At 39.9% G+C, this 24,259-nt stretch overlaps 1 protein-coding gene across 2 annotated transcripts in view; it reads left to right on the top strand.

The window, feature by feature from the left end:
- The first annotated feature begins 434 nt into the window (after positions 1-434).
- The window catches only part of rnf24 (ring finger protein 24), a 29,383-nt gene continuing 5,558 nt past the window's right edge, over positions 435-24,259 (top strand). Inside the window, exons 1-5 of one of the 2 annotated variants that reach the window (XM_018695695.2) lie at positions 435-2,215; positions 13,814-13,963; positions 17,703-17,745; positions 18,487-18,528; positions 23,685-23,764. In XM_018695695.2, the coding sequence (XP_018551211.1) occupies positions 13,821-13,963; positions 17,703-17,745; positions 18,487-18,528; positions 23,685-23,764 (308 nt within the window). In that variant the 5' untranslated portion in view covers positions 435-2,215; positions 13,814-13,820. Of the gene's footprint in view, positions 2,216-10,735; positions 10,969-13,813; positions 13,964-17,702; positions 17,746-18,486; positions 18,529-23,684; positions 23,765-24,259 lie in introns of those variants that run through there. The other variant, XM_018695694.2, reaches the window with a different exon arrangement.

Genomic DNA, 24,259 nt, shown 5'->3' on the forward strand with positions numbered 1-24,259 from the left:
CTCTACATAACTTCCGAGGAACTGCAGGTCTCTCATGTTTAAAGTTGTTGAGAATTACTGATACAATGTGTTGATTTTCTGTAATTAATCATAATTGCACTTGAATGATATCTAGAGAGTGGGTCCAGTGAGTGAGGAGTAAGCTTACAGCTATCAAGAGCTGTATGTTCCTCATTTGTGGCAAAGGAAATCCCAGACTTGACTCTGAATTGCCCACTAAAAAGTCCCTGAAACTCCACTCACTATTATTATTATTTTAAATTTGGGCATTTATCGTTTAGTTTATAGGCTTATTTTGTCCCATTCCCAGAAATACATGTGACATGTTTCAGAGGAAAACAACACTGTGTTTATTGTTCAGTAAATGACAAAATCACTTGGAGAAAATAGACGCAGAAATAGCTGTGACGTCTAAACATATTTAATAAGGAAATTTGGAGATATTACTGCCATGTATGAGTCTCTTACTCAGCCTTAACTGAAAGAGGCCGGAATCACCGTCATCATCATCATCATCATCATCATCATCATCATCATTGAGAAAGACCCAACAGCATTCAGTACACTACAGCAGGCAGACATGAATAAACACTGCTTGCTGCTATTTCAATAACCACCCTTCAAAATAAAGGTTCAATTTAGAATCAGTGGTGGTTCCATATGGTAAAGAGATAAACCTTTATCCTTTTCGTGTTTGGTGCTTGAAAGAACAGGTATTATTAAGTGTTTTGCTGAGTGCTTTTACTGAAACAAAACATCAAAATATTTTTCCCACCACTGTTTTTTTTTCTCCAGTTGAAGACTATTGGTCACATTTGTTGTTTTTGACCAGTCCTAATGACAGTCTGGGAGAATATAATTAGAGAGAACCATTTGTTTTGGTGTAATATTTGTATTACTTGGCACAATATCAACCATGTCTAAGAATGATCTTTATTTCCTGAAAATCCAGACGATAACTACTGACACTTAGAACTGAATTATAGTTAAATTATCCCCATGTATTCAAGCATGCAGATGTGATAAGGAAAATTCAAACCATGAAATAAATCACATTGAAGTTAAAGGGGCAACTACATGAAAGAAGATGGATAAAATTACATTATACTGGAAAAAAATGTTATTTTAACACATGAATATGCATTGCAATATATTTTTTGTGTTTTGTTTTTATTGTAAAATGGTTATTTTCTGTAGAAAATGATCCTGTTATTTATACAATCACAGCTGTAAGTGCTGTGTCAGATCTGTCCAGATGCAATGAAAATGTTTAATGGTCCTTTGCAGATCAAGTACAATAAGTTTATAATATCCAACACACAGTCCACATAATACTTATTACCAGTCTTACAACTAAGCACATAGGCTGACATGGGCTATTTTTTTTTTCAAATTAAATTACTGTGTCTGCTTTCGTAAATTGTACGAATGAGGCTTTTATTTTGTAGTCTTACATAGATTTTTAATGGTAATACTGAGCAGTGGTTTAGTACTTAGTTGTGCTTATTTTATTTGATTTCCCTGCAGGATAATCTCATGGCATCACAGTTACAGGACCATTATTGGTTCTAACCTGAACCATTATTTTTAAGGATCACTTGCAATCAGCTACGTGACCATGTGCAGCATCCCCTCCCTCCTCCCTCCCTCTCTCTCCGACTAGCATCACTCCCCCTCGTACACGCTGTCCTCAAAACCTCCAGTGGCATTACCCGCCTCGGCCTGTGTGTACGCTGAGCTAACTGGGAGGAGGAGGTGGGATCTAGCTACTGGTGGTGGTCCTGGACTTGCAGACGTTTACGTGCGAACCGTGCAGACTGCCAAGCACGAATCCCATTGTCAACGACTGAGTTTTTTTCTTCTTCTTCCTCCCTTTGGAGAAATCACGACGAGAAAGTCCCTCTCTTGGGATCACCCAGCCTCCCTGCCAACGACACACACTCACCCACCACTTCTGAATTTACCGTCGTTTTCTGCCACCGTTAGACCCGGAGACATCGACGTTACAGGCGGGTGGCTGCTGTGTGATGAGGTCGCCCTGCTGCGGGGGTTTGGTAACGTTAAGATAAGACGTTTTTTGTTGTTGCCAGGACAGGTCTTTGCTTTCAGTTTGGGTCGCTTCCTTAAGAAAAGCCTTCAAGCAAAAAAATCAGAGTGTGTGAAGAGAAACACTTTCAGGAGACCGTAGCTACAAGCGGGGCTGAGGGAATCGCTGGTGAGTGGATGGTGTTTTTCTTTTTTAACCGTTAGCCTCCAACTGTTAACTGATACGTTCAATGTGCAGAACTTGGCAACGGACACAGATGCTGTCATATTACGAGTTCAAGCCCAGTCAAACGAACGATTTACAAACAGTTCAACCTGGGAGTCATTATATATTATCAGAAAGACCTCTCAGAGGAATGTATGGATGTTTCTGTGGTGACTTCGCCGTATTTAACGTTAGTTAATCCGCTCTGGAGACCTCTCGGTGGGATAACGTTAAGTAACGCTATGTCATTCGTGGCTAAGGTTAGCCGTTTAACGCTGCTAGCTACCGAGCCCACGCCCAGTTGTCTCCACTCCTATATTAATTCACAGGAACCACGTAAAGATGACAGCTTGCCTTTGTGTATTTAGACACTGTGTGAAATGATTAAAGTTAGCTCTCACAACGCTGAAAGTCAGTCGGCTCGGTGCTGTCCTGTCACCGTTAATAACCGCACATTTTTCGCTTGTTACAGTCACATCGATGCTTTACAGTGACATGCACATGGCAGTGCGAAAACACCAGTGTGGTTTAAACCTCATCGCTCCTCACTGTTAGTTAGACAGTAATGACCCCTGTGTACACGCATGGTGGGGAAACAGTAGGGCTTTCTCTGTGTTTCCGTCAACACTGACAGCATTGTGTGGGCTGCAACACGCCTGAGCTATATAACACGCCAGTGGGCATAGTTGGCAGCAGTGCAGGTATGAGATTGTTGAGGTTGAATGTGTTTGCATTCATCCACTTTTTCTGTGCATCCATCACTTTTTTTGTGAAGGACAAATGTATATGGGGTTGAAAATGGGTGCTTATTGTCTGTGGGATGCAAATAGTATTGTTGCTAAACCATGCAGCCCTGATGATGGTAGAAATCACTGTCCTATTTTGATGCACAGAGTGTACTTACTGTGGAAGCAGCCCTCAAATGTATCTAAATTTGTTGATCAGATTGTAAAGCTGTGGAAGGAATTTGTTGACTGGCTGGAGTCCTGCACTGGAGTATGTGGTGGACAGTGGCCTGCGCCAAAAGTTCAGTTTTGTTGACCTGTCTGTGCATTGACCTCTCACAGCTCTTTACACATGACTGTACATCTTGTCCACGATCGAGCACAAATTCATTGGTAGTGTTCACAAGAGGTTATCTAGCATTCAGAGAACATTTACAGTTACTAGCCAGAATCCTGCACGCACACGTGTGGCAAAAGTTCAAATTTGTCAAACTATCTGTACTCTGACCTCTGAGAGCAATACTATTCACTGCCCTGTACACATGACTAGATGTCCAGAATGGGGAGGAAAATTGATTAGTGGTGTTAGTGAACTTTCTGAGCTCTGTGATAAAATCATTAGAGGGCAACTGGACTTTGAGGTACTGTAGATCCCAGAAGATGTTTCACCTTTCATTCAACATGCTTCTTCAGTTATGACTGACTGGTAGGGAAACCCTAGGTATTTGATCTCTGTTGGGTTGATATCAAGGCCATTGATGCTAGTGCACCTGCCTTGTTGTAATGATAGTTGTTAGAGTTGTTGGAGTCACCTGAGGCCAAGTGTGAATGGTTGTTAAAGGAGAGTTTTGTAGTTGGCAGATAACCTCCTCACCAACTGAGGGATGTTTCTCTTCTTTGATGTAGATGGCCTCCTATGCTCCTCTTTCAAACCACTTGTCTTCCCTATCATTGTTGTCATCAAAGGTGTGTTCCTTGTCTTTCAGGTGTAGGTAAGCTGCTGAGTCTTGACCTGAGGAGATGACCATGGTGTTTATTTAGAAAATGCATCGCTCAGTGTAGGGGGGTCAAGACTCTGTTTACCTACACCTGAAGGACAAGGGACATGCCTTTGACAACCATAACGTGTGTCCAACGACTTAAACATCTGTCATTACAAATAAGCCACACATTGATATTGACCCCACAGAGGTTTAGATACTTGGGTCTCCCCACCCCAAGGTGTCCACAACCGAGTCCAGTTGCCCATGATTAAACTTTTTTTGGATTACCCTGGGTTATACTAGAGAAGTTGTTTGTATGATATGTTGTCTGACCACATTGTAAAAATAAATCAAATGAATACCCAATTCATATAGTGATACTTGAGGACAGAATGGTGCACTTTTTCAGACTCCTGGAAGACATTCATAGTATTGCACTCAGTAGTAACATGCAAAAAATGCATCAAATAGTTGTATAACAAATGAAAGAAGAGAGCTAGAGAAAGAGGTTAAAACCCAGTGCGTATGCTCACCTGTGCACAGCTGGCCTATCACAGCCGGAAGTGGGTGTGAATGTTGGAATCATTGGTTTCGTAAAGTTACAGAAATAGTTGGGCACCCCAGTCCAACTTTGAAAAGATGTCGAGGAGGGGGTTTTTGAAACTGTCCGACCATCTGACAGGCATTTCTGATGGATTATACTGGCCCCTTCAAACAGTCCAGGTGTTTGTCTTCTTCTGACTTCACCATTCTTCTAATGCAGCATTGTAAATGGTAGTACTGCTATTTAGAAGGCTTCTGGAGAAGGTCTTTAGGTACTCTGAGATATTCTGGGGGTCAGCTGTGTTTCTTGACACCCAATATTACCAAATATAAAAACGCCCTCCCTTGAGTGAAGAGATTACTTACACTACGATAATCTTGATGGTGAACAGCTTGTGAACAGCTACTCATAAAGCCTGCTAGTCATTTTAGAGAATGTAATTTCATACTGCCTGTGTGTTAATACCAGTTGTGTAATTTTCCACTTAACAAGAAATGTGCATTACTGAACACTCATGAGGTGTGGGGAACTTACATACAGGCACTCATTTCTCACATTGAGGGCAAAGGTTAAACAGTCAAATACCACATTGCATAACAGATTTCAGTGTTTTCTTAAACATGTAGAGCTGGTCCAACATGTTCCAAATAACATGTTTCTCAGCTGAGAAAATTAGCTTAATGGTCACTTGAGACATGGCTGATCTAAGAGTGCTCCTTCTGACTGAAAGTACATTAGGCAGAATTAGTAGGTGTGTGAAAGAACATGATGCTGCTCCTGTTATTGATGGCTAAATGAAACTTGTAAAACCATAAATACTTAATTTAGCAGGCCAGACTTTAACTTTTGGAGATTAACCATTGCTCACAATGGAATCAGCTCAACAATGCTGTGGCCCAGGTTGATTTTCGTGATCAGGGAACAAGCAGATCCATCGCAAAGGACTGCAGTATCTGTTTTGTCAGGATTTGGATTTTCTAGTTTTACTAGTGTAGTGAATGTTGATCAATAAGTGGTTCCCTTCTATTTTCTCTTGTGGAGCAGTTAGTGTCTAACATTTGATATTGTATACTTCTGTTGCTGTTGCTGCTCTAATCATTAGGTTGTTGCTCTTGGCCTCAAGCACAAGGCACTTGGCTCTATTATCAAAATATTGCATTACTGAAGTTGAAACTAGGTTGACTATTTGTGTGGAAATTAGACAAATTAATATTTTAGATGTGTATGAACTTGACACCTTTTTGTATGTTTCGTTTTGTTTCATTGTTCAACTATTTGTTTATTTCCTACAGGTCAATAGCAGATAACCCCAAGAGCTGATATGACTTGTGTTATGTTCAGGTTGTTTTCATGTTTCAGCTTGACTTACTTACCCTCACATGACTCCAGGTTTTATTTTTAGTGACTGTGACCCTGCACTTTGTGGACCAAGGGTCCTGTTTCTCTAAAGTAGGTAGCTGTGAAAAGACATTGCTGAAATTAGGTCTTTTACAGTTTGAATATCATCAAATTTTTTATTTATTTTTCAAAAGTCAACATACCCCCCCCCAGTCAGATGGTGACAGTTAATGAGGTGACATGGAGCATTGAAAGTAGAAAAAAAAACCCTCCAGAAAAATGTGGCACTGGATATGGGAGACAAGAGTGCTCTGAGACAGCTGTGTGTGTCAGTTCCTCTTGTTTGTGTCAGCTTGTGTTACTGTCAGAGTCCACTGAGGAATGATGGGCTTCAAGGGGAGGGAGAGAGAGCAAATACAGGAAAGGTCACATCAAATTTTTTCATTTTGGTGAGTTATTGGCAGGTCATCTTTTCATCAGGCTTGCAAGTGAAGACTTGCTTTGATTACATAATTATAAATTGAATACCCTTTCTGATATATTATAAATGAATTACTGATCTTATTTCCTTGAATAAAATAGAAATATATAGTTAGAGGTTGGTCTAAAACTGTAGTTTGCTTTCTTCTTGACTGTATTTACAGTGTAGGGTTAGGTCAGGATTAGCCAGGGCATATGTGTCATGATGACAATGTGACTTTGTAAATCTCAACTTGAGCCTTGATACTTGTAGTAAAGTCAGATTGTGTTGTATGGAATGACTCACTGAATCATGGATATCATGAACACTTGACACTTATTACAACAGACCAGTTCCTTCAGTAAACAAATAGCGGAACATTTAGAATTTGTTGCACCGGAAAAGACGTGTGTAAATGGTCATAAAATCATAATATGTGTCAAGGTTTGATGAATGCTTTGGACAATACAGAGAGTAATATTAGATGTAAATCCAGTAATTGGAATTCTATCAGCAGCCGACATTAGGTTGACCTTGTCAGCTCCACTCAGATCCTGTGCCTCCCACATCTCCATAACTGGAGAGTTATAGCCACAGCGACCTACTTACTGTAGAACTTGGCCCAACAAGCTTTTTGTAATGCACATTTCAGGGTTTGATGTGAAAACACTGTTCGAACAGAAAGTAATGGGGTGCATGATCATCAATATCATTATCTTCATGTCTCTGATGGCACTGATGTGTTTTTCCTCCTCTCTGGCTAAAAGGACGGTTTAACTAGCCACTCTTGTCATAAAACATAACAACTGGCAGCAATTATGTTTAGATGGACGGATCAGATAAGTGAGTGACCATTGCCCCACAACCTCCCCTTACTCAAATAGCTGAAAATGTTGTGTATAAGTTAAATATCATATGAATATGATCATTTCACTTACCACAGCCAGCACATTCTGAAGAGTCTCTTGCTCTGCCTCAGAGGCCCCTGTGTTTGTTGCTGCCCTTTGGCATATTAAGTTTCAGATGTGCAAATCTCATGGCCAGCAGTGGCTGCTAGTGGAAATTTCCACTTCTCATTCGGACAGCATCTTGTGAATGTGATGCTGTGGGCTGATCACAGGGAAATCCTGAACAGAGTTAATGCTATGTAGATGGTTTGAAGGGATTTAAAAAGATGGCTACTTCTTCCTCCCCCAGTAGCTGCCTGAAACGTATGATTTCACGTGAGAACGTATTGAGAGGTCATCATTTGTCCATGATGTGTGTAACAGTGGTTCAGGCACTACTGCTTATGAGTGCAGTGTAGAAGAGTTCAGGAGGATGAGTGGAGGAGTGGCGTGTTCGTTATGTTTGATTAAGCTCTACAGTCATCACTGTGTAGGATGAATTAGTTATGTAATAGCTGAGCAAAGAGAAAGGGAGGATTCTTTGATCGGATGTTTAAGAATAACTGTGAGTTTCCTGCTAAAAACATCAACCTTGCTACAGTTGTGTTGTGTGCAGTGTAAAACCATCATATGATTGTGTAATGTGAAACTGTCACTAGCTAAACAGTAGTGAGGAAATTACTCACTGGTCCATATCACATGGAAGGTCAGAGGTTTTCAGAGGCTGACACTATCACATTTTTGGAATTATTGCTTCAAAATTGACTAATGATTAACTGATTATCAAAATGGTTTCCAAATGTTTTTTGTTTTTTTTGATAGACTTAATTGTTTAATCAACCAACTATTGCAACTACCAAGATCATGTTTGGTTAATCTAAGTCTAGTCTGTGTACTTACTAGTTTATGTAGTTGTTTGAAGTAAAAAGGTCTTTGAAGAAGTGTTGGTAGCTGCAGTCTGAGTTAATACTCAGACATACTTATAGTGAAACTGCTACCAGCCAACACAGGGAATGCTGTAATACTGAGGCATTGCCTTTGTTTCACTTACACAGGGAGTAATGCCATCCTCAGAGGAAGCTACGTGTTCCCAATACATGGGCCACAGCAGCTCATATAATGGTTTTATTCTGTGGAGACCTTCATTAGAAAAGAAAAGCATATTATCACGTAATATTTGCCTTGACTTGAACAGAATCTAGCTTGTACGTTAGACTGTTTCTCAATCTCAGGTAGGGGGATGGTGAACCCAAAATACAAAGGGCTAGAAAGTAGATGAATTTGATGGATGACTTGAGGACTGACTTAATGATTTTATTTTGCTGATTGGTGAATAGTTTTCTGGGTATTTATTTGTAGGCTTCTTGATGATGCCTAAAAGCTGCCGTGTGCCTTTTATGTTGAAGTGTAGCTGTCTTTCTCATCCAGATGTGCATATAACAGCATACCTATGACATTCCTTAAGTCACAATGAACAGTGGAAATGCTTCATTTTCTGCATTGTTCCCTAGTGATGCATACATTTCCTGTGTCAGTACAAGTTAAATTTGTCATTTTAATTCATCTGCCACCAAATATGTTTCAAGATACTTCCCCTAAGCTTAATAAAAAACATGGTTATTTTTTCTTTTTCCCTTAATCTCTTTCTTTTCCCAGTAGTTGAAAATATACATTTTTTCTCTTCCATTATACCACAGGAAACCATGCACAATAAATGTGAAGAGTGATTTGCCCACTCACTCTCATTTCCCAGGGATGTGATGTGCTGTGCATGGTCTTGTTGCTGGTTATGTAATTGGGTGAGGCCATGTGAAAATATCTGAGTGAGAGAGGGAAATGGTGGCAACAAAACAACAGTGGGATAAGGAGAACAGATGCAAGTCACATCTGCCCTTTCCAACCAGATGACACTGTCTTGCCAAGTCATCACATTCATAGTGGATTATCTTCTGTGTGAGATGCATTCACAATGACATCACATTTCTATTTTTGTTGTTGTGCAGTAGAGATGGCTCTTCCAGTGAAGTGTGCAAGTTTGGCTTTTGTCCTGAGTGTGCCCTTGAGTTCCAAAGAGGAAGAGGGGCAACAAGGTATTTTTAGATGCTGTTTAGTAGCTGAAAGCATCAAGGAGGGAATTTAGTGCCAAGCCTACAGTATGGTCAGTTAATCATTTCTGGAGTTTGCGTGTTTTAAAAATCTGATTGTGAGATTTGTTAAACAAGAAGAGAAGGGTAACACATTAAAGTAAAATCTGGAATTAACTGTCTTAATAAGTAGTTGGGCCACTATACTGGCTGCCTTAGGAGCTTCAGTGGGTCTTGGCATATGGTCTACAAGTATGATCAACTCTACTTGGAGAATTAAGCAGTATTACCTCATTTGTTGTTTAAAAGATGGTGGTGGAGAGGGCTGCTGTTCAGTTGGCTTTAGATCTGATGATTGCAAAAACCATCCATCGCACAGGATTCACATTATTTACATACTCATCAAACCATTGATCAGTGTCTTGTTACAGGCCTAGTTCTCGCTGGTGATTTTTTTCTCCTGTAATCCTTTTGCAGTGGCAATTTTAGGAGTTCATGTGGGCTTGTCTTGTGACACACTCCTGTGTTGGACGTTGTGACACCCCAAAAGGGTTTTTGTGGTATGTGGGTTGTTTACCGCACAGGGGTTGGATTTCTAGATCGCTTGATGTACCCAAGATCCTCCATGTCAGCGAATCTTGATACTGTAGGGGCGTTACACAGAGTGAAGGGGACAGAGAAGAAGGCTTTTTAAAACTGTATTTGTAATGGCCGACATATTTTCGGTTGACATACTATCACATCCCAGAGTCTTAGCAGCTGAATGACCCGCATGTATATCTGATAGCTGTCCGCAGAACTGTAAAAGACGATTTATGTCTCTTCGTCCTGTTGTAGCTGCTCTGGCCATAGGAACTGGGTTATAGTTTTCAACCCATTGATGGTCATAATTGATTGTCATAACGTCACTAACTTTCTGTTTTGGGGGAACAGCTGTGAGTCAGCACAGCAGTAGACCAGTTTGACCCACTGACCAACTGGGAGGTGTGGGCGGCAATTCAGAGGACTGGAACCAGGCTGGTCTCATTTAGCATTTGGAATGTAAACCATTTTCTTGCTAGAATAATTTCTATTCTAATTTATTTTCAGTGACTAGGCCTTTCTTCACTTTCCTTGATGTTGTCTTCACTATCTAAGAGAAAACTCACACACACCAAGGAATTATCATTTGTTAACCTTGGTGGCTACAGAAGCATGTTGGCAAAAACTTCAAAAGGAGCAGTGGTTTTTCATTTTATTAGAACTGAAATCCAGCAGTATTTTAGGCATGTGAAACTGGGTTATCAATTATTATTCCAAAGTCCTAGAAATGACTGAAGTTGTTTCTGCCTCGTCCTCTGTTCTTACTTAATTATCTACTATGTAAGCTGGATTGTCAGTTTTGGTCTCAAATGTCTCTAGAGGTGTTTATGTGCATGCAGAGTGTTTGCCCGGCAGCATGTCGGTGTGTTCAGATGAGCAGGGGGAGGTTTTTGTGTTGCCATTAAGAGAGAGACACCAAAAGGAGTCAGCCAGTGGAGTGGGGCTTGAGTTTGGCATGGAGCCTTTATGAACAGGGTTAAAGCAGGAATATGGTCCAGACAAGTCAACAGGAGGCAATGCACAGAGGAGGCTCTGAAGGATGAGTCATGTCACTTCTCAAGGCATGTGTGTTAAGATGTATGCAGACCTTTCTGCTCCTCAGCATGAAGCACGGGTACGTGTATGTTTTATATGTGTGTGTTCCTACAGAAGATGTAGAGGTCGACACTAGTCATTTATTTTTAAACTAGCTGAAGAAAAGTAAATGTAGTGGTGTGCTAATAAGTGGGCTAGCAACATTCAGTTGAAGCTTAAACTGTTTAGTATTTACTCTATGTTGTCACCTTATGGCATGTAGCTCCACAGTTTGTTTGTGTGTTTAGATAAGTGGGGGGGAAGTTGTGTGGAGGGAAAGACAGAGGCAGCGTTTGTACAGCCTGTTCAAGGCAGGAGTGTTGCACCTTTATTCCGCCTCGCCGTTCTGTATAAAAGGCACAAACATGGCATATAGTGAGATCTCTGTTCAAAAGAGGCTGGCGAGAGAAGCAGGGCTTTAGTTTGGCATGGGGCCTTTAAATTAGGGAAAGGAGGACGATCAGAATTACATGATTTATCTACAGCTGATTAAATTGTTGGCAACAGATAGATGTGTGTGTTAGTTTGTGAAATGGCTCTTGTCGTTAGGAAATCGAAACTGCTTCAGTAGCTATTGTAATAACTGATGAATCATTCAGCCGTAGGTAAACCCTCCCTTCCCAACCACAACTGCACCTAGACCTAGTTTCTCCTGCTCGAGGGGAGATGGTTCATATCGTCATTCAGTTTGCCTCCAGTTTATGAGTGGGGCTCATTTCAATGTGATTACAGTTTTGTTTTGTTGAAATTTTGTTTCCACTGTTTCATTGTGTTATCTAAAATCACAGGTATTTCATTCCTGTGGCCTGTGTCAGCAGTTCTCTCCCCTTCATGGGAGCTGCTGGATAAACTTTTCACAGCAGTTTCTATCAGTTTGTGAGTCTAGTACCCTCTTGTTTGCAGTTGCATGAAGGCAGCACACCAGCCTCGTTCTTTTTATATGAGCTATTTGTCTCATCAGAAGATTTATCATAAGTGCAGGACAGAGTCTTCCAGCCACCATTTGAACCTCCTGGATGTCTTTTGACTGTTTAGTTTGGCCCCTGCATTAGCGAATCATGCCAGTGATGTTTACTCTCACCGCATGCGCAGTGGGCTCAGTTTGCACAGGTCAGCGCCGTTTTGGGGGCATTTACCCTCATCCTATTTCCTCTCCTTTATGCCAGTGACTGTATATGTTCTGTACAGGGAGAGCTTTTTACTTAAAATATATAAAGAATAAACTCATCTGGTAATACTGAAGTCATAGTGAAACACTGAAACATATGTTGGAAAGAGATCTTCAACGTTACTAATCCTGTCACACCTGGTCTCTGATATCATGAGCCAGGTTCTTATGTAAAGCTAGAAAGGTGAGCATATCTTAATGGTCAATGACACTGTGCCAAACCCTTTTATAAATAAGACGAGTGGCTCTTCATTGAATTCATGGCTGTCAATGCAGGCTGGAGTAATGCTTTTCTGAGAGTATATAGTGAGACATCTCCCTTATGTAATTTTTGGGTCGCTGTGATGCAGATGGTGTAATCATGAGTAGGAGAGGATTATTAATGGTCACAGCAAAACCTACAAAACTTTCCACTACCCAGTGGAGTGTAGAGGAATGAAGCTCTGGGTGTTTGGGACAGGGAGGGGCTCTAAAAGGAGCAAAAGTTATTCCTGTCCTCCCTTCCCCCACTTCTCCGAGTAGGCGTAGGCATGTCTAGTCATGTCCCCTTGAAATTGAGTAAGAGCACTTGACCATTGGATCCCTGTTGGTGCGCCTTGGCTTTCCTGCATTAGTTTTTCAGAAGGAATTTTTGTAGTTATTCTCATATAATGTGAACAGATAGATGTTAATATGTGGCACTTATAAGCAATATGTAGCTTTAAACAGTATATTTTAAATAATAAAAAAGAAAACAAAGAGCCATTTCTCTCTCTGAATGGCCACTTGGGAAAACAGGATTTTTTCCTTATCCAGGGTCAAAAGACAGATAATGTTGTATGCTGATTATAAAGCCCCTTGAGGCAAATTTGTGATTAGCCAATATAAATAAAATGAGACTAGACTTTACTTATTGTGCTGTCAGCCTGCTGTTTGCTTTCAATTTAAGTAAACCCCAGAGCAAGAGAGTTTTGCGTTGAGTCGTAAATCAGCTGTGCAAAGACAGCTATTGGCTCATTAGTTAGAGAGATGAGGGGATGAAGGGGTAAAGTGCATTTTACTCCTAGTATGGCTTTATTGAATTACTCTAATGTTTTTAGTGTCTGTGGAGACCAAAGCAGTCTCTTACAGGTCTTGAATCAATTAACCTGTATCAGAGCAGGTGCACCAGCTGCCAGTGGAGACGGGAACCAAGTCCCCTGCCCTCACCTCAAAGCTACTACATACCAGCTACCACTAATGCAGTCTAATACAACAGTCCTGCAATACATTCTGCATTAACGGAGGTTATAATGTTCAGTTTGTGTTGAAACTGTTGATTTGTTAAACTGGTAGGACACAGACTGGACTTACTTTGCATGCTGTTTCTCTTCCTCATATGCCACTTTAGACGAAAGCCTATTTGCCTATACCTAGAGTTACTAAAGCCCATTGGTCTTTTTTAGACTGAAAAATCCACAACAGTGTGGGAAAAAATGTGGTTTATTACGTCTTCCCACAGAAGCAGGAAGACAGTTGTTTTCAGAAACAGTAACAGTTATAGTAAAAACAAATTTAAAATGAAACCAAAATGTGTTCCTGTAATATTGAAAGTAAAACTAGTTTCAAAGACAAACTAAAATAGCTTTGTTTCGGTTTTCCTTTGTTTCATTTAATGCAGTCTCATTATTGCGTCCACAGAGTATGTAGAAGTGTGTGGAAATACTCAAGCACTGTATGTTTGTCTCTCTCCATCCAGAATATCCATGAGCTCCGATTTCCCGCACTACAGTTTCAGGATGCCAAATATAGGGTTCCAGAACCTTCCCCTTAATATCTACATTGTGGTGTTTGGGACGGCCATCTTTGTCTTCATCCTCAGCCTCCTCTTCTGCTGCTACTTAATAAGGTAACATCCGTTCATCCTTTAGCGTTGGATTTGGCTCAACATAGGATTTTAACTGCGTATGATGTTGCTTTGCTGTTTGGGTTTGTGACGAAAAGTGTCATACAGGGGTTTCTTAGGCTAGTCATTGTCTACTGGGAGCAACAAATCATGAATCTGGAGGTAGTACAACAAAAGCAGTCTTCTTATCCTTCCTATGCAGAGCTTCCTTCCAAAAAACCAGGCTGAAAAACACAACTATGTTTTTATCTCTTTAAAGAAACAAGTTTTTAGGCTTGTAGGATTGACATGTCAACCCTCCAGACTGCCACTGCATGCTACCAAGAATGTGTCGTGGTGAAGTAATTACTACATGCGACTAAATAATTGTGTATTCGCATTTCACACAAAACCAAGTGTCTTGCTGTGTGTGTCGGTCAGCAGAGTATTGACCTCTTTGTTTACTACAGCGCCATCTTGGCTGCAATACTAATGTTGCTTGCAGGAGATTGTTACTTTTCAGAGACCCAGTGTTTTTATTACAACGTTGTAGCTGCATCCACAACCCCAGCACACTTTGTGTGGAAAAACCTAATTTTTAGTGTAAATTTTTTTTCATCATGATTCACTGTAAGAGAGGAACTGCGCGCCATCAAAATATCTTGCTTGCACTACAAGAGTTTTTGCAGGCAACACCAAAATGTTGAGCGGTAGCACAAGCACTCCACAGTCAAACAGTCTGGAGGGTTGTATTCTCAAACCAGTTAACATGAGAAACCAAAAACGCCCGTACACATTGTTACTTACACATATAACAGCAGTGAACACAGGCTGCAGTGTCTATGAAGGGACCTGGTTTGTCCTACTAATTCATTTACATACTCAACTTAAAAAGCAAATTCCTTCTTTATACAGATTTTAGATTTGCATGTTAATTTACAATTCACACAGCTTTTCTCAGAGAGGATTCAGTGCAGCCTGACTTGAGGAGACCATAACAGCTTTGACCACAGCACATCTCTTTAGACCAGCAAACTGTCAGTTCCACTATATATGTGAGACTTGAAAATTATAATGAGAACTGAATGTTAATTCTCACAGACTGTCATTATGCAACAGTCCTCATAAAAAATCCATGTACATATCAGGTCACTCTGGTTCATGAATTATTCATACAGAAGTGTCCCCATGTACTAGTTCACCAGCTATGCATAAACAGGATACATTAACAGGTACTGATATTTCTTAAGTTCAGTGGAAACAGTTAGTATATTTGATCACGTACTTTCTCCAACAGACTGTATGACACTTGTCACTATGGCTTTTAGTCAAGGCTTAATCTTTTTTTTCCTTTTTAGAAATGTATGGGTTTTTTGCATATATCTTGCTAATAGTTATTTCACAAAAGGGCGAAATGTTTCAACAGCACAGTTTGGAGATGGTAGCATACAATACAATAATTGGTGACTTGATAATCTGAATTTATAGGAAAAACAGTAACACTACGCTGAGATCCAAAGCTGCTTGTCTACATTATTATGATCATGGCACTTGGCGTCAAAGAAACTAGCTATAACCCTTTTTTAAGAGCCATTTAACCTCCTTAATGTCCTCCTATTCCTACATTAATTAAATTTATTTTTGGATATTCATTAAATTTGCATTTGGATGTTTAAGTCTCTTGTTTGTAACCATTTATATTTACTTGCTAAACCCCCCTTTTTATGCATTAAGCCATGAGTGTAATCCAATAATTACTTCCCCTAAAGGAAAAGTGGAGGTGGTTACTAGTCATTCCCTTGTCCCTCTTTTTAACCCCCACTGGTCTAATCAAATTGTCATGGCTGCTGTTGCTGCAGGGATTTTTTTTTGTCCCAGCAGTGACAAACTGAACAGAAATAATGTCCAGCATCTTTTATCTAAGACAGTGAGAAGCAGCAGTTCCCAACAAAATTCACCCCACCCGCCACCCTGTCATATCCTATCTTGCAGGGCAAATGGTAAGTAGGTTAACTACTACTGTGTTCCAACAATTCCTTCTAACTGTAAAGAGACACTTTATTGCTTTGATGCAGTACCATGATTCAGTACTTGAAAGTCAAGATTGCTAGTTTACTAAAGGCAAAAATAGGAGCGATTTTTGCTCCAGAAAAGGCGTCTAAAGATGCAGTCTCCCAAAGGAACTGGCCCAAGATGACTTCAATCATATGTACCATCAGGCATTAGTAAGCCTGACAGGAGAGATCCCATAGTAAGCTCTTTTCTCACTCATGGGTGAATGAAGAAAACAAGGAATTTGCATGTTAGAGTTGACATGTAAGAGATCATTATTTCAGCTAAAACAAACATGCACACATGGTTTGACACAAGGCAGACTTTCACAGAAACACTCGACCACCTCTCTCAGTGAGTCCTCAGTCCACACACACTTATATGTGAAATACGCAGTGCAGCATATAGAAGGATTGAGAAGTTTTTCTTCAGGGGGGCTTTCTGTGGTCATGAAAATAATCTACAGGTTAATAACTGTGAAAGTACAGAGCTGCAGATCAGTCTACAGTGTAGTTTAGTGACACACCAACATGTAGACCAAACCAGTTGGAGATTCCTGATCATGATGGTGGCTGACACACATATTTCACATTTTGAGTGGCCTGTTTGAGAGGAAGCTTTTAGAGGAAGGTCAGTTCAGACACCTGTGATTCATTTTTCAGCTGTCTGTTCTCCACACCCACTTTGACAATGGGCCACGGGCCATTTAGCAACCCCCCCACCCCCACCCCTACCCCAGCTAGTCACCCACAACTCCCTGACCCTTGACCCCCCCCCCACCTGCCCTTGGGAGTCTCTGCACCTTTACTTGCTGACCTCTTTCAAAATGTCAGTTTCTCTCCTAGACTGTGCTGCTTGTTTTACAGATCCCTCTCACTCTGCTGCGAGAGGTTAAGGTTACTTGTTATGGAGGTAAATCTTACAAACCTATGAATTTTCTTCTATCTCTCTTTCTCTTGTTTTCTTCCCTTTCTCTACATATTTTATGTCTCATTCTCAGTACCTAGAATCTCTTCTGACCCAGCTCTCTTCCTGTTCTCTCGTCATTTACTGAGTTGTTTTGTTTTTGCTCATAAAAGTTAAGAGTTTGATGTAAACCATGAACTTTGGTTGTATCTGTTGGCCCTCAACAACTTACAGTAAAGTTTTTTTGTATCTGATCCAGCGTATTTTGGGTGATGTGAGTTGATATTTTACTCTAAAGTTTAGCGTTTGTTTTCACAGCTTAATGCCTTTTAAGAATGATACCTGTTAATGTTGAACTCAGCCAATTTTTGCATTACTAAGCAAAACAAATATTAAACAGAGTCTCGGTAAAGTGTTATTTTAATGTTATATTTTCACTCCTTTCTGTTAATGGTTAATCATTAGAATCATCTTCTTTCAAACATGAGCAATCATGTAGAATATGCACAACAAAAACATTTTGTGAGATTACCTGGATGTATTATCTATAAAATCTATTACCAACTCACTACCATGTTCTCTGGTGACTGAGAATTGCTTTTAAATTCTGACACCCATTTGCTACAACAGTGATTCACTAGAATAGACCGGTGTCAAAAGGCAAGTATTTATAAGGCAATGATATCCATGTCTGTCATTTTTCTCTCCTTTCCCAGGATGTATGGATAGTTTATCTCTGTTTTATAGTCAGCTGGAGAAGGTCACTCACTAATCAAAAAGATGTTTTGTCTTTACGTTTCCCCAGGTTACGGCACCAGGCGCACAAAGAGCTATATGCATACAAACAAGTAAGCACTCCAGTGACACACACACACACACACACACACACACACACACACAGATATATACACTGCATTCTGGACATTTGAAATCACACACAACCTGCTGTGAAGCAGAATTAAAGCGTGAGAGAACTGTATATCTGCTTGTGTGGAGAAAGTTGCAGTTGAGCTGAAGGGGTGCGAGTCGCTCAGCTGGACAAATCAGGTTCACAGTCAGCTGGGGCTGAGCACCTCAGCTGGGTTTAGCCTGCAAAGCTAGAAAGAGGGAATGAGTGATGGAGGGCATGAACATGACTCTCATGTCCTTCAATTATGTAATATCAGCATGCAAAACCACCCAGGCATGTCAAAGTTAAACACATGCACACACACACACACACATTCACACACATATGGAGAAAATGGTAGAATCGGTACTACAGTGATCCCTGCGTATATTTCTACCTGCCAGCTAAAAACATTAACTTGTCAGGTCCTCTGTTGGTTATGTAAGTCAAGCTTATACTAGACACACACACAAACACACACAAACACACACACACACACACACACACACACACATTTGTGTTCATGCATTTGCTGTAGACCAGTAACTACATTATGGTAACTCTTATCTCTGTGTCCTTTTTAATCACACACTCATTCTCAGTTGTCAAGTGTTTCACTGTATTTCCAGAGGAACTGCACATCACAGTGTTTGTCTCAACCAGTGACTAATCTGTCTCTGTCTCTTATTATGCCTCGTAGGTCATTCAGAAGGAAAAAGTCAAAGAGCTAAATTTGCATGAGGTAAGCACTGATCTCATCTTCTTTGTTCAGTTGTTATCAGTTGATGATACCAAAAAATATTCCCTTCAACACGAGGAGTATCTCGTGGGCAGAACATTCTGTAATGTAACCTCAGAAGTACACACTGTACTGTTCAATCACCCAATTCTGGACTACTTACTACTGCTTCAGCCACAATGTATGATACACTCAGATTATCCATTCTGTACTTTTACCCTCTTGGTTGTGCAGTTACATGGAAACCCATAATTCAACTGATTTTAAATGAATTACTAAGCCCTGGGATTCTGAGGGGGCAGTTTATGTGCCATGAGCTTAAAGGTCCTCAGCTTGGAGATGGACAATTAAATGTTCCAAATGGAACAGACTACTGTTATATAATGTGCATTAGTAACAGAATGTAAGTGCACATGGTGATGTTTGTTTGCATCTAGTCCAGTTCTGTGTTTCATGGGTTTGTGTCTTGTTTTGATGACATACAGTACACATTGTCTGTTGTCACTGACACATTGTCATGTGAAAACTAGTGTCTTGTGGTGAAGCCATGAGTGTCCTCCCTGTCGTTATTACATAACGCTGTATGCCAGGTCTGCTTGGTAGGAAAATCACAAGCAGCAGCACTGACTAGTCCCCAGCCAGGAGCACCGTCCATTTAACACAGCAGTGTTAACAATAGCATCTTCATGTGTGGGGCTAAACACGGTTTATTGTCAGCAGTGTCGGAATTTTCCCAGTGTCCCATCAGGCTTTTATTGTTTATGTTATTCGAAACTGAGAGAAAGCATCAGAAGGTGTCATGTGAGTGAAGTCTGTGACAGAATAACCAAGCTGTGTTTGTTTAAGTACAATAATACACACACACACACACACAGATACACACACACATATGTACTGGCCTAGGTGGATGACCCAGTTTTGAAGACTCCCACACCAAAGAATTACAGAGGAGACATGAATATAAACTGAGCTGCACAGATTTCGTCATGTTCGGGTTTGTATGAAGTGTAACCTGACCAGGTATTCTACATGAGTTTGACCCTGTTGTATTAACTCTCCCATATGTTGTCTGTAAAGGATACTAGTTCATGTCACTCAATATGTTGTCATAGTTTACAGTAACTGCTGCTCTTGTGAGGAAATTCTAATGTAACACCAAGCATACATTTTTAGCCCCAGCCCTCTAATAACCAAGAAATAATGTTGTTTGTCTGTTCTTTGGATGAGCAGGACAAACATTTGGTGTTCCTCTCTTTCAGTTTACTCTTGTAGTCAGTGTAATGAGTGTTTGTTTTACTAAAGCAGCAGCTCATTATCTAATCAGCCACTGGGACTAACTGCTATAATTTAGTGGATGAAGCGAAGCTGAAAAGATTGTCCAGTGGTGGGATTTCCCTTGCATCACCAAGTTCAGAAAATATTCAATATGCGGTGATTCTGAAATAGAAAAACTTAACTACGGTTACGATTAGACTACACAATAGATAATTGCATTTAAAAATGTCAGTGTCTGTTATAATTACATTTATCTATCTACTTATAGAAAGTAGTAGTTTTATTTATTGCAATAATTACTTTTTAAACAAACTTCCAAGGAAAAGAAAGACATGGACTGATGTAGAATGACACATAAAGGATCCCTCATAACAATACAATATAACCCAGTGCAAATGTGGGTTCGGAAAGTATTCAGATCCCTTCGCTTGTTTCACACTTTACTATGTTATAGATTTAATTTTAATTGGATAAAATTGTGGTTATGAGGCCATCAATGTACACTTAGCCAGCCATGATGACAAAGTGAAAACCTAATTTAAATTCATTAAAACTCAAAAACTGAAATCTTTCATTAACATATGTATTCAGATTATTTGCTGTGGCACTTCACATTGTGGTCAGGTTCTTTCTGTTTGCTTTAACTATCTTTGAAATGTGTTCACATCTTGACTGGAGTCTACCTGTGATTTGCTTTGTCATGATTTCAGATTAAATATCAAATTTTCCCACACATCTTAAGTTCATGCGTTGGGTTTCACAGGGGTAATTGATCCTGCTGTTTTCATTCTTCTCTCCCTGTGGGCTCAAGTTATAATTTCACACTTTATATCTTGTGTAAAGTAATCATATCTGGCATTCTTAAAGTCTGTTGTAACTGTTGTCTGCTGTTTTCATTTTGATAATGTAACTGGTTCAATGTTGACATTGTTTTTGGTATTTGATTAGATTAAAGGCTACTTAATATTTATGTCATAATATAACTAGGAGATAGCTGCCACTCATATCTCTATGCTGTGTATTGACAATAGCTCCTACTTCAAATATTTATTTTTCTACTGATTGCATGGGTTATTACATGGTTTTTATTGTTTATTAAAAGTAATAGAAATTTGGGTGGGACTGATATAGACGAGGTGCCAACAAGTTGCTAGGCAACGCATCCTCATCACTGGAGATCCAGAGAGAGAGGACCTGTTGGTCTGAATGCATACGCACTGAGGTTAACTAGCATCTATTCTGGCTGCAAATTGCTTTCGAGGCTTATTCCGAGCTTTGGTTTCTCTCTTCTTTTCACTCTTATTTTAATCTCACTCTGTTGTTTGGCTCATTTGAATCAAGCTTTTTAAAAACTGTATTATTTTGTAACTTATTTCTGCTCAACATTTGTTCATTAACTAATTTGTGCAACATTTTTAATCTTTACCAGCATAGGCTAACTTTTCTCCTTTGATCAAATCTGTGATCTGGTAATGGTTTTCCACAAAATTAAATCCACGTTTTTTTCATGGAGTCTTTTAACTAAATCTTACAGGATTAATTGACTTAATCAGGGAAAAAAGAGTTTCTGTCAGAAGTTGGCGAAGGGTGCCAGATCTCAACTGTGAGTGTGACACTGCAGACAAGGCGCTGAAAAGAACAAAAACACTGATGTATTCACCAATCGAGAGAGCAAAGCAGACATCTTAACAGAGGATTGTTATGTGTCCAAAAATCCTCAGGATAGAAAGCTAAGAGCCCGCATGCTGTTCTTTTCATCCCCGGTTGTCCATCCACTCCCCATAAAACAGAGCTGAGAGAAAGAAAATCTATGTGGCTAAAGGAGTAACAGTTTCAGGGTTAGACAGCCAAGAAAACAGTTTGCCAAATTAAAACCCTCTTTCATGAAACTGTTACCCCCTGGCTGGGTGACGTTTAGTTATGCAGATTTTTGCCCATTTTCTCACAAATTGTAATGTCTAGTTCCCTTTCGCCAATTGTAGCATTTTGTCGTTGTCATTACTAATTCTAGCACTAGTCTGGAGAGGGTGTAGTCAGCTATGTGCCACCCCCCTCACTGTCTATCTGCTCCAGCCAAGGAGTCATCAGTTGAGTGACAATGATGAGAACTCCACCAGCAAACAGCCAATAAAAGGCATGACTAAGCAAGAGGTACGAGTAACAGGAATACACCTCTGATACCTGTATATCCCTCATTTATTTCCTGATGTCAACACTCACTACAAACAAGCCCCTCAGTTAATTCTGGTTTAAGGTAATCAATCCTGACAGGGAAACTAGTCGATCTGTAACACAGATACTCTGACTGTCCCTCCCATCATCACTTCCTCATTCAGCAGCTGTCAGGTTCTCTGTCTGTTGTCACATCTGACAAATTATTGCCTTGTAATACTGACTCACTGAGTCTAACCCTGGAGTCATTTCACCTGTGCTGTTAGATTTGGCAGTGATGCATGTCATGGAATAGTACTGATGTAGTTTCTATTATTGCTGACATGGTTTTTATAAAGGCAGCATGGTGGAAAGCTATACAACTGAAACCCTAGAGACCTGAAACTACATAGTCATGGAGTGAATGGATTAATGAACCTTTGAACCAAAGTAGTTCTCTTGATGACAAAGTTTAGCTGGTTGAGAATGAAATTTTCCTTTGATGTGGGTGTTATACTAGACTGTAAGGCTCAAAGTGTCTAGATTTACAAGTCTATTTACCCCAGCCCCTGCTGATAGTCAGTGGCTCTGGATTGAAACATTAGATTGTACTTAAAGGAAACAGTTGAGCTGAATTTTCCTTTGGATACAGCACAGATATTTCTTATCTAGGAGGAGACACAAATGGGTTCAAATTAGGGTTAAAAAGATTGTGAGCTTGTGAAGTGATGTTCCCAAATAATTCCAGTTTATGGTTGTCAATTAACCTTTGTAAACCTGTTAAATAATAAGTAATTCAAATTTGTACATGTGTAGAAATAAAATAAAAAATAAAATATAATAAAATAAAATATGTGAATAAATGATATCAGTGGTGATGTTACACAAAGACACTGTGAATAAAAGAACTACTTTTGTGAACACTTGTGTGTAAAACTCAGTGTCTTCCTCCAGTGTGTATGATGCTGAAGTTACATGAAAATCTACTACACTTTTCAGGATTTTCATGAAAACCCATGTACCATTGGCCAAAACAGTTAGCTAATGCTAGGTCACAACCTGTTAGTGCCACGCTTGAACATGTGTGTGACCACAACCACAACCCATCCATCAGGATTCTCTCAATGACCCTGGAGAGATCAGCAGCCAAAGATATTGGACTAAACAAACCTTAACAAGCAAGCCTTAAGATCATTGACTCTGATATAAAGCTGTGAATTAAAAAGCCAGTGAAAATCTGTTCTCTTTTGTCCCAAAGAATAGGCTGTAATGTGGAGCAGTTGTCTTAGGTTGGGTTGGAGGTCCATCGTGGTGTGGTTCATTGTTATGGCTCTTAATTCTTTCAAATCTTACAATCTTTTTTTGGCTTCATCACAGTGATCTCTGACAGTTTTTCTTTAGAAAGGAAAGAATAAACATTGCCAGTAAATGGTAGCCTGTGGGCACTAACTGAACAAGACCCCAGTGTGAGTAAAGTCAAAGTTATATAACACAACAGAGTTGGTCAGTTACTGCTCTGTTGTTTGGTTCAATTTTTTTGCAGATGTTGGCCAGTTGTCTTTTTCCATGTGTACTTGACCTTTGCTGTTTGCATAGTTTGTTTCCAATTCACCAACAGAAAACTCAGATTAAGACTGAAAGAACCAAATACCAGTGAACAGTCAGCATATTCCAAAACTATTGCATTGCCCTCCTCAGAAAACATCTCTAAGCCCCCCTCCTCTCCCTTTCAGATATGTGCAGTGTGCTTGGAGGAGTTCAAACAGAAAGACGAGCTGGGGATTTGTCCGTGCAAACATGCCTTTCATAGGAAGTAAGTATAAGGTTTTGTTGACTTTCATGTACACACACACACACACACACACACACACAGTCAAGGACACATGGATCAGAACAGATTTCTCTAACAAAACAGTAGATTTTCATGTCTCCTTACCTGCTCTCAAGCAGCATAAACCACTGTTTGACGATGTAAATGACAAAGTTTCAGCAAATAAAATCTTTCTCAAGCCCCCCGCTCCGTGCCCTGACCATTTCAACTGAGTTGTTTATATCAGCACGACACCTCCCTTGGCCTAGTTTTTCCCCCCAGTTGCAGCAAGCGTGGTCACCACTCACTGAATCGCCTGTATAAACACCCCTGTTAATGTGTGTGCAAGTGAAGCCATGTTGTTTCACACAGAAAACAGACATTCCTCTTCAGCAGTGAGGAACATGCTGTCTTCTCTTATTTACACTTAGAAAACAATACATTCATGAATAATATACAATGTGTTGCTGATATAAGTCTGATGAACTTATATCAACA

Source organism: Lates calcarifer, linkage group LG5, assembly GCF_001640805.2.
Source record: "Lates calcarifer isolate ASB-BC8 linkage group LG5, TLL_Latcal_v3, whole genome shotgun sequence".
NCBI classification, from domain to species: domain Eukaryota; kingdom Metazoa; phylum Chordata; class Actinopteri; family Centropomidae; genus Lates; species Lates calcarifer.